This window comes from Ictalurus furcatus, chromosome 2 (assembly GCF_023375685.1).
Source record: "Ictalurus furcatus strain D&B chromosome 2, Billie_1.0, whole genome shotgun sequence".
In the NCBI taxonomy this organism is placed as follows: Eukaryota; Metazoa; Chordata; class Actinopteri; order Siluriformes; family Ictaluridae; genus Ictalurus; species Ictalurus furcatus.
Genome location: NC_071256.1, coordinates 18,826,914 through 18,838,155, shown reverse-complemented (window position 1 = coordinate 18,838,155; position 11,242 = coordinate 18,826,914). Strand labels below are relative to the sequence as shown.

The following is an 11,242-nucleotide window of genomic DNA, read 5'->3' as shown; positions in this document are numbered from 1 at the left end:
AATTCCTCCGTGTAGCAGCAGTGTACAACAACTATTCCTGTATATTGCCTTTTTGCTGAAAAATGTATGTTGAATAAAATTTTCTATAAAAGCTACTGTAACCATTGATGGAACATTGTGATCCTGAAAAGACCGGTTTCCTATGCTGATTGGCACTTCAATGCTGCAATTAAAAAAAAAAAACGTTTTGGGCTGCTACGTTTGCGAATCTGGATAATTTTATCTTTGAGTATTTGAGTCACACTTTTTTTTTTTTTTTTTTTTTTCTCCTCCCACCAAAATGAATGTTCATTCTGCACTTGCTGTTCAACATCAGCATGACTAACTGAGTACGGGACGTTTAAGAAGTCTTAATGCAGACTTAAAAACAATTCCAAAGAGGAATAATTCGTACAGTTAAGTTAAAGACGCTAGAAAAATTTGCATGCACACATGGAGGCGTTATGTTTTCAGGTTTCCATCAGTCTGTGGTTTCCCTTAGCATGAAATTTCAAGGACGAGTGTTTGAATGTTACAGGATTTATATGGAATAATCACAGTAACCAGCAGATGAACCGATGTAGGTTTTGGAATTGATCCAAACAGGCTACAAGGTCACCACAAGGTCAAATGTCTGAAATAGCTTTCCTTTAATAGTTTATTTCCTTTCTCTGGAAGTATATTTTAAGGGTATTTCTAGCATACAAATTAGTGACTTCTTGGTGGTGGAGGTGTCTCTGTTTACCCCGTTATTAATAAAGTGTGCATGTAAACATTTCGTGTCATCATGAACATCTGATACGGACAAACGGCAGCTTTTTTTTTTCCCTTCCTCATCCTGGTGGTTACCGTAAAACCCAGTATATATTCACATTCTCAACTTTGTACCACCACAAATGAGCAAACTCCTTTAATCATTTACTAATTACTATTATACTTAAGTTTATATTTCCAAGTCAAAATGTTTGCCCCCCCTTCTGGCCAAAAAGTGCCCTTTTTCATTTGAATGTTTGCTGTCATCCTAATTAGACTACAATATTATTTAAGTCAAACACATGCTGATAGCTTTTATTTCACTTTAATGACCTCAAATCATTCCCCATTTCGAGGATGCCTCCTAGTATGGAAATGATACTAATGTGAGATTAGTTTAAAGGGGGTGTGGTTTCAGTTAATATTTGGAGAGTTCAAAAGACCTGCACAAGTGTCAATCATTCTATTCCAGGCTCATTTGCTGTTTTTATTCAGCCAAGAAGACCAAAGAACAAACTTCTCAATAAACCCTATTGTTAAAATGTGAAGCTCCACTGCAAAATGTTATAAAACATGGCAGGTCTGTTTTCGTCTCTGATACAATACCAAATCAGATGATTATTTATTGATTCTTTTTCTTTTTTTTTTTTTAAACCAAACCAAAGTGGAATGGAACTTAATTGACATTAAATGGCATTGGTTTTTTTTCCTCATCATGATACTGAAAACATTTAAAGACAGCACTCAGTTCATAAAATTGTTTGTTTTTAATGGTAAGGCCGAGATTCTCAATTACATTGATGTGCAAATCATTGTAGCAGAGCTCTACACTACAATAAAAATATACATTTAAAATAATTCAGATTTATGGAGAATTATGTACAAAGCACAGGAGTTTCCCATGGATCAATGAAAGAAAAAAAAAATTAAGTCTCATTTACTAGTGTTTAAATCAATGGCCAATTCTGTGTCTGATGGAGAACCAGATGGTACCGGTACCTTGGTGCCTTATTACCTCATAATGTATCAAAAGCAGTTTACCATTTTGCACAAAATCATTTATGTAATACTTAGAGCCCAATGCCCCTAATAATATCCGCACCCTGTCTTCTGTAAGAAATTCTTAAATTTAGTGGTATATTATAATAATTATTATGGTGGGAGTAGTTCTCAGTTGCCTACTACACATTTATTTCCTTCATATAAAACACCGGATTCATCTGTTCAGGTGATTGTATTTGTCTGCAGGAAGTCCAGAGGAACTTAAACCCTCTTGTGTAGATTGGCGTTTTTCAATCCTGTCCATGGTTTCATCCCAAACGCTAGAGTTCATGTCCTAATTAGTGTTAATATAATAATGTCGGCCATTTTAAGTAAAGTCATTATTTAGGAATGTATGTGGTATTGCTCCATAATAAACATTAAACTTTATCAGTCTGGCTTAAAAATCTTTTCAGAAGTTCTGTCAGCTTAGCTCATGCTAGCTAGCAAGCATTAGGAGTAAAGAGTACCAGTATTTAGGAGCTTGACTTAAAAAGCCTCATAGATCCTCATGGTTGAAATCAAGAAATCCTGTCAGGTTAGCTCATGTTACATAGCTAGATGGCATTAGCCAGAAAGATTGCGAACCTTTAGTAACATAACTTGAATATGACAAGATATCCTTTTATCTTGTCATATCCTGAGGTTAACTTATGTATGCTAGCTGGCTAGCGTTTTCAGTGAATATAATGAATATTTCTGACTTTAAAATGCTCAGAAATCTTGTCAGGTTAGGTCATGTTAACTAGGTAGCTCAGAAGCATTAGCAGTGAAGAATGTTGAACATGATTTTAAAATAATCTGAGTCATCTTGTCATGTAAGCACATGTTAGCTTAATTAAGTGGTTACCTTAGCACTAAATAATAATGCACACTTAAGAATTTGACAAAATGTTAGATGGCTAGCATTTTCAGTGATGATAATGAATTTTTATGACATTAATCCTCTCAGAAATATTTTCTCATGTGAACTAACTAGCGTGCAAGCATGAGCAGTGAAGAGTAATGCTATTTATCAATTTACTTTAAAAATTCTGTCATAAATCCTGTCAGGTTAGTTCATGTTAGCTAACTGGCAAGAATTTTTGTTTTAATCCTTGCAGAATCGTGTCAGGTTTTCTCATTTTAGCAGGCTATTTTAAAATCCTTAGAATCCTGTCAAACTAGCTTATTTAGGTTAACATCTTTCTGTCAAGATAACGCAAATTGTGTTAGGATAGCACATGTAAGCTAACTGATTAGCAGTGAAGAACAATTATATTTATAGACCTGCTATAGCAATCCTGTCAGGTTAGATCATGTTTGCTAATAAAAACCTGTGAAAAATGCAAATATATGATTTCAAATAACCTCTTTTTTAGTATTTAAAGACATATATATTATTGTGTACTATTGCTAATTAACTGAATACACAGTAGAAATTCAGGTTGCAAAATAGGTTTGAAAATGGCAAAGATACAATGTTTTATTTTAATCATGACACTGTCGACATTTTTGAACACTTCCTCTGCCGAACGCTAGTGTCTGGGATACGTTTTTGCTCTATCCAGCTTCTGAACCAAACAAACAAGAACACTGAACACCTGAAAACAGAGCAAAAACGTGGACTCATGGAACTTCTAGATCAGAAAACGCCGATCATGCAAATTGAAACATCCTAATTTGCACATGTCTGAAACAAAGCAAAAATCAACAGGTCCCTCAAAATGCCGAGGTTGTGTATTGCAGTAACATATTACAAAACTAACATAATGATAAGAACAATACATTGTAAGGGTTCTAAAGTATGCTGTAGTGTCCAACAGCTAATCTCATGTACATACATGATCACGTCGATTAGATGGTGGTGGTACGTGTGTTGTGTTTTGTGTTTTTTTTTTTTTTCATTTTCTGCAGAAAAGAAAATTCTATGGAGTGAATGTTAGCTGCGAGGAGTTCGTCTGGGGTCAGCAACATTTTTTCTTTTCCACGTGCAGAACACGGTGACACTTGGGGCAGGAGTGGTAGACGTCTTTGAAGAACTTGAGGCAGAATGGCAAGAGGCAGCAGCCAATCACGAACCTGAAATACACATATACATGCGTATATGTCAATATACATTTATATAATCACAGTTCATTTATAGACACAGATTTCTTTCAGATCTTTACATGATCATTTAAACAATGTCTTTACCTTTTAAAAGGGTGGTTTTTAAAATTTTAAATGTAGACCTATTATAATAATATGACATTTAGACTATTTTGAAAATTTGTAATGTTGCCATGTGGCTAGTTTATTCATTTAGAGCTTTTAGGTTGGGTTTTTTTTTTTTTTAGATAAATGGAAATTTTTAAATAAAAATTATTATTGAGATTAAATTAAAATATTGAAAGTATTAAATTAGATTTTCCCTAGGTGTTATTTTTGAGTGATTATGCTGTCAATGATCAACATAGTTTTTTTTCATTTTTTCTTTTTAAAAAACATTATATATATATATATATATATATATATATATATATATATATATATATATATATATATATATATATATATATATATTTGTGTTGTTTGGTACCGATGGTCACGTGTCATATTTTAATATGAATTTTGTCATGTTATATTTAATATTTTATTTGACATTTATTCCTATAAATACCTTATTTATTATCACGTTTGTCACAACTCCATTAAATACCCCTAACATACAGTCCCCTCCAAAACTATTAGAACGGCAAGGCCAATTCATTTGTTTGTGTTACACACCAAAGATATTTGGGTTTGAGATCTAAAGATGGTTGATGGTTGATTGTTCACAGCTCTCACAATTTTACTGTCATCAGCTGTTGTTGTTTTCCTTGGCCGACCCGTTTGTTGTCTGCTGCTCACTATATCAGTGGTTTCTTTCTTTTTCAGGACATTACAGATTTGTACTGGCTATGCCCAATGCTTGTGCAATGCCACTGATTGATTTTCCCTCTTTACTTAGCTTCAAAATAGCTTGCTTTTCTTCCATAGACAGCTCTCTAATCTTCATGTTGGTTTACCTTTTTTTAAAAAAACAAAAAACAAATGCAGTCTTCAGAGGTGAAACGAAGGCTAAAACCAAGAGTAGATGTTCATTGTTTAAACAGTAAATGTAACAGGACACACCTGGGTAACAAGAAACACCTATCAGTCGCATGTTCCAATATTTTTACTTTCCTAAAAATAGATCTGATTCTAATCTGATACAAAATGTGCTACGTTCTATCCTGTTTAACAATTCGAAATATAAATACCAGGAAATAAAAGCTGAAATTCTAAACTCTCTTCTCATATTCATCTTGTGATCTCAAACCCAAATGTCTTCAGACTACAGCAAAAACAACAAAATGGCCTTGTTGTTTCAATAGTTTCGGAGGGGACTATATATGTTTGTTCTACATGTGAATATTCTTGTTAATAAAAAAATAATAAGTCAGACTGAAATGGATTTGATTTATGTAAATCAGTGCAGATTCAGATTGGTTGCATATCATTTGCATATGTTACAAGAAAATTAATACAAAAAAGTATCAATATTAATGAATACTAATAAAAGACATATTAATATGTATTGATGTCTATTCTGAGTTTTCATTTGAATACGAGTAAAATGAGATCCAGCCATAAAGTCTATATTACGCCTTCTATTATTATTTCTGCATTTTATTTTTCTTAATGGTTTTTGCACATTAAGCTGAATTGCATGTGAAAGTGTCTGTATAAATAATAACATTTTATTGCTCCTACCCGCACAGGATGAAGAGAAGGCACATGAGCCAGGCATACATTCCCACTTTATAGGTGACTTGGGTGAGCACTTGCTCTCGGCAGGTGGTGCAGGTGACCATGCCAGGAGAGCGCCCGAGCTCCGTTTCATAATTCACAAACTTGTTCCTGTCCCTGTCAGTGGACGTTGTTTGAACTGCCAGAGTGAAGGAGGAAAACAAAGTAAGCAGAGAGTAAACAGGATTTAAAACTGATGTGTCATGCTGATACTCACCTGTCGTGGTTTGGGTCTGCACTCTGTAGCCTGAGCTGGCGGAAGCGGAGCTTGGCGTGAATGGCGTGTGCACCTTGTACACCTTCACGTTGTCCTGTTGGTCCCCCACTACGGATAACAAGCGATCATGAAATCATGACATCAAGCGGTGTACTCAGAGGGCCTTCTTTACTGGGTACGTAATTACCATCAGAATAAAAGTGGATAAGGAACCAATAAGAACATCACATTCCATTAAACTATCAGTACAGACCACCAGAGACAACTAGACAATCTTGAATATTTTCTAACAATGTGTACTTTCAGCACAGCAGTCCAACAGGGAAATACATTTGAAACATTTCACTGTTTGAAAAGCAATATTAGCTGGAGGGTACTCAATCCCACATCATGAAGAACATACTATTATAAGGAGAAATGAGCTACTTTGGGTTAAAAATGAAAATTTGATACTGACCCGGTATGACATAGGGTGGAGGGTCATTTATTCCCGAGCTCATTTCCTTATGTGTTTAGCCGTAACTGCAAGAAACAATCAATTAATCAATCAATCAAGAAAAGAAAAGAAAGTGTTCATTTCACTTAATATTTATCTGAATTATTTGATAGTAATGCTAAAATATATATTTATGTCATATATTTATTTTGGTTCCATCTTTCCATCCTTTGTACTGATATTGTGTTTTATTTACATTTTCTTTTGTTTCCTTTGTACGTATCTTCTTGCAAAATGACTGAATCTTATCGAGTTGGTGTGTTTTAATGAATGTTTTTCCCCCCTTGTTTTGTCATGGACCAAAAACGACTTTATGCCTTTCCTAAAACTCGTTTTGACATTAAAACATTTGAAAGTGTGCTTTTATTCTTGATGAGAATTGCAGCAAAAGTTGCATCAGCTGATCTCAGTTGCACATTCAAAACCATACAGGAACTTTCATTTATTACCTACAAACAATTCAAAAGAAAGAAATATATCATCTTGTATTATGTCATTGATCTAAAATGAATATATGAAATAAAACTAATGGTAAATTTGAATTGATGATGTTATTACAATGTTATTACATCAAGTAATAGACCTTTTATCTTACTATTCATAGTTACCTCTAGAAAGTACAAAATATTATCAAATAAACCTTCAAATTGTCTCAACAACCTGCAATTTCAACAGATTTAAAGAGTAAATTTCACAAATTGTGACCACCAGGGGGCGTATGAGCATCATCGGAGTGGACGGAAAATGTCTTGCGGAATAGTTGTCATCTAATTTCATCTATTATTCCAGTTACAGTCCAGTTTAGTGTTTGACTCAATTTAAGTTGAGTTGACCTTAGAGACAGGTCACACCTTCATGAATACTTCATGAATATGTAGTACATGATTTAACTCATGAATACTGTAAAAAGTGTGACGATGACTTGGATTGGTCGAGTTCATTACGATTCCCTAGTGAAGATGTCTGCGATCCCCTAGTCTGTGATGGCGTCCATGTTACGAAAGATCATGTTAATACAGGAACTATTTGGTTTTTAAATTGTGTCTTGTTTGCAGACACTGTTGCAGAGATGTATGGATTAATGAAGAACAAAAAACACAAGTGTAAATCCATTTGTAGTTTCAGAGTTCAGAGGTATAAAAAAATATATATTTTGTTGTTATTTTGTTTGGATTATACCCCAGCATTTATATATTTAGTTATTTTTTAAGGTAAACAATATAACGTGATAATGTTTCCACTTCAGTGACAAGTACACTTCTCTCCGGAGATGGTTTTCAGAAATGCCTGAAGAAGTTCAGATGTTTCTAAAAGACAGGAATTTGTCACAGTGAACGCCTCGATGAAAAATCTGACTAGCCTAGCTTGTCCTGGGCCAGGCGTCCACTGGTGAGGTGTGGAATGTCACCCGGCAGCATGTTTCACTCGGCAGTCTCGTTGATGTCTCAAGAACTTAGTATGTAGCCTGCATTCTCAGAAGTAAAGGTGGTAAGCTGTACTTTCCCTTGGTGCTGCAGTGGTACCATCAAGAGTAAATGATTTTAAAGGTACAGAATATCCTCATTTCCAAGTGAAACATACGTCCTAAATGTACAATAGATAATGTCTGGCATGGTATCTTCAAGGTGACATCATCAAGGTGAGATCATGACATCATGAAAAAACGTTATTTCCCGGCGTGTCGCTAATTAAAACAAAACAGGGTGAACAATCCCTGAGTGATTATTTCATTTTAAGGTGTGTATCAGGGCTGGGATCCTGCATGACCCAACAAAAAAGGTCACATGAAGCTTGCGTGACAAAGAAAGGTAGCACGGGTACTGGTGCTGTGCTGCAAGATGCATTTACTGTGTTCATTCATTCGTTTTCAGTAACTGTTTTTTCCTGAGCAGAAAAAAATACCAAATTGGACCTTTCCTTGTTGCTGGGGTGGTGCCCTCAACGTACCTTAAATGCATGGCCTTAGTGCACTTTAATGGACTGTAGTTCTTTTAGAGTGAAACTTTATAAAAATGGGTCTTTATGGGTAAACAATATAAAAGATATACTATGAAGATGCCACCTGAGCAACAAGAAAAGGTACAGGTTAGTACCCATTTCTCTAAGATTAAGATGTAGTATGGGAGTGACTTAAAAAACAAAACATATGAAACAGGAAACTATTAACAGATCCAGAATTAAATTTCACTCTCATATCCCTTACAACATGTATCTCCTATTAGTTTCATTGAATAATATCCTAAAACATCGAATAACAATCTGGAATATTCATCATTTGTTTTACAACTAATGATGTTGGATTGCTGTTATTACAACCAAAAAAACATTATTAATCACTCCAAATCAAATCCATACATCATTAATCAGATTTACAGATTATACACAGTAAAATCCCTAGTGTTGAATTAACACCCAGAGTGTGTATTTGAGTCCAGTGGATTTATATAAACACTGTAGGATGTAAATTCAACACTGTGGATGTTAAATCAACACTAGTGATTTTTGCTGTGTACTACAGATTGTGAAAGAGTTAAGAATGTGGGTTATAATGACGAATGTATGTAATCCATTCAGAGCTTTTTTAGCTCCTGCAAAATACTTGTTTTTTTTACACTACTGGTTTTCCTCTCAATAAAAAAACCCCATTATATAAGCATGTCACATCACTAAAGTGATTCTTGCTTAAGGAAATTGGCAAGCAGTTCCTTATTGGATATTTAGTGTGCTACCTAGGGTGGTCGAGCAGGGAAGCACTATTTTATACCCTATATAACTATATAAGGAACGTATATAGGGAACAGTAAATAAGATCGATCCTTATTGGATATAAAATGCACTATATAACCTATATATACCTATGTACAGTAACTATATAGGTATATATACAATATAACAGTATAACTACATACCCATAACTAATTATCTATATATAAATATATATAACACTGCACAAAGTGCATGTAGCACACTGCATAAAGTGTAAGCATTATTTTTATTCAATATTTCATATATGGTTCCTATATTTCCTATATATTGTACTTATACAGGGAGTATGAATCTATTTTGATTTTATTATTTTGTTTTTATGTTAATTTTAATGTACAATTAGTACCAATTAGTTCTGACATACTTAATAGCATTCATAACAAACACTTCTAGGTGACTTTTTAAAAAGTCTGACTACTTTTTTGCTTTATTTTTCCATTATTCTGTGTAATTCAGACCTTAAAGCTTAAAGAATGTGAAAATGTAAATAATGACATGGTATAAACTCCATCAGGCGTGCCCTGTCATCATTGTTGTACTTGTTCTTTTGATTAAAGGTCACTATGGTGCTGTTACGTCATTATTCCTTCTAACTATACAGAATAAAGCTCTTTTTTTCTTTGAATTTTATAACGACCCAAAACCAGACTCGAGGCCTGAAACTGGACTAAAAGCGACAACATCAGGATCTTGATGAGTAGCTTGATGAGTTCATGTTATCTTTCAGAAATATTAAACATATTCTGTTGTTGTTTAAGTATCAGAAAGGATTTTGACGTTTAACAGCTCACAATAATATTCTAGTAAAATGTTTATCATGTGATCAGGATGTTAAGGAGACGTTTACACAGTTCACGAGCTACTGGATGTTAATGCTGCAGGCACAAAAAGGCTCAAAAATATGATTTAATACCTTAAATCAATTTTCTAAAAATCAAGATCAAAAGATATTTTTCATGACCCAAAATCACTTTCAATATTTTATCATTTTAACCCTAAACCATGATGATGAGCCAAAGCACACGTTAAAGCCAGGTATATGAGGAAATCTCTACTCACCCTTTTGCTGTTGATGCTTTCGGTGCGACTGAATACAATTTTGGAAGAATTGTTTCGCTTTTCACAGCCACTCCACTCCACCCTCCTCGATAAGGGTGCGCTTTCATACGCATTCACCTCCTCCATGAATATGCATAAGCCTGAGTCAGGTAGTCAAGTTCTTTTCTCTACCACTGTCTCCCTGAATAACCTGTTTTTGTGATAACAATGCACCCTTACAGGTGCAGACAGGCAAGTATGTTTTTTTTTTCTTTAAAGCCTAAAACACAATTATACACACAGTTATAAGATCATTTCCATGTGAATGATTCAGTTAAACTCATTTCTAAGTACTAATGTAAAGAGCTTTTTTAGAACTAATTTAAAATAAATAAATTTAATATATATGTAAACAGCTGTGTTTACCATCAGGGCAAAATGGAGGAATATTATTTAGAACAATTCATAAAGTATGTTTTCTGATTTACCTTTTCTGCAATTTTTAAAGCTATAGGGGGCAGGGGGATGCAAACCTTTTAACTCAAGTATAACTGTCCTTGCTGTATCCATGCTGCATCTTGTGCGATGTCTACTGCACCTCCCTGCCATTGATGATGGTCTGTAAGTAAGGAATAAAACACTCTGCAACATGCTGAAATTAAGAAATTAATCAACAACTGGGTGTTATGATGAAATGGAGTTACAGTTACCATGGCAATTTTTCCTATAACTGTACATCTCCAAGTGATTTATTCCTCTTAAACCACAGCAATTTATTAAACAATTACAATTTTTATTTCATCCATCCATCCAACCATCTTCTATACCACTTATCCTTTTCAGAGTCACGGGGAAACCTGGAGCCTATCCCAGGGAGCATGGAGCACAAGGCGGGGTACACCCTGGACAGGGTGCCAATCTATCGCAGACAATTTTTATTTATTAAAGAATAACATGTCATACGTTTTATCATTTTGTAGTTATGTTTAATGTTGTAGGATGTCTGCAAAACAAATTCGTTTCTGTTCTCAGCAGCTATAAACCATCGTTCTTTCACCAGCCTTTTTTTTATTTCTTTTGATGTTAATACGACCAAAAAAAGACGTTTGTCATGTTACTGACAAACCATAAAAAAGGTAAATGCCTCCATCCATCCATCC

The 11,242-nt window shown here is 34.3% G+C and overlaps 1 protein-coding gene across 1 annotated transcript; it reads right to left on the bottom strand.

Annotated features, from left to right (window-relative positions):
• Nucleotides 1–3,631: 3,631 nt before the first annotated feature.
• si:ch211-157c3.4 (Lipopolysaccharide-induced tumor necrosis factor-alpha factor homolog-like) lies at nt 3,632–10,211 on the bottom strand. Its single transcript, XM_053652120.1, has 5 exons — nt 10,104–10,211; nt 6,240–6,304; nt 5,783–5,890; nt 5,530–5,704; nt 3,632–3,834 (listed from the first exon to the last, which is right to left on the bottom strand). Exons 2-5 carry the CDS (start codon nt 6,280–6,282, stop codon nt 3,720–3,722), a joined length of 441 nt encoding a protein of 146 aa, XP_053508095.1. The 5' UTR covers nt 6,283–6,304; nt 10,104–10,211; the 3' UTR covers nt 3,632–3,719.
• Nucleotides 10,212–11,242: the final 1,031 nt, after the last annotated feature.

What these genes read in the sequence shown, in the direction of transcription:
- si:ch211-157c3.4 (XM_053652120.1), bottom strand. Translation starts at nt 6,282, where the DNA reads ATGAGCTCGGGAATAAATGACCCTCCACCCTATGTCATACCGG. An exon ending in GCAGACCCAAACCACGACAG is followed by an intron (nt 5,705 to 5,782) that starts GTGAGTATCAGC and finishes TCACTCTGGCAG; the next exon opens with TTCAAACAACGTCCACTGAC. An exon ending in CTTCTCTTCATCCTGTGCGG is followed by an intron (nt 3,835 to 5,529) that starts GTAGGAGCAATA and finishes TGTGTATTTCAG; the next exon opens with GTTCGTGATTGGCTGCTGCC.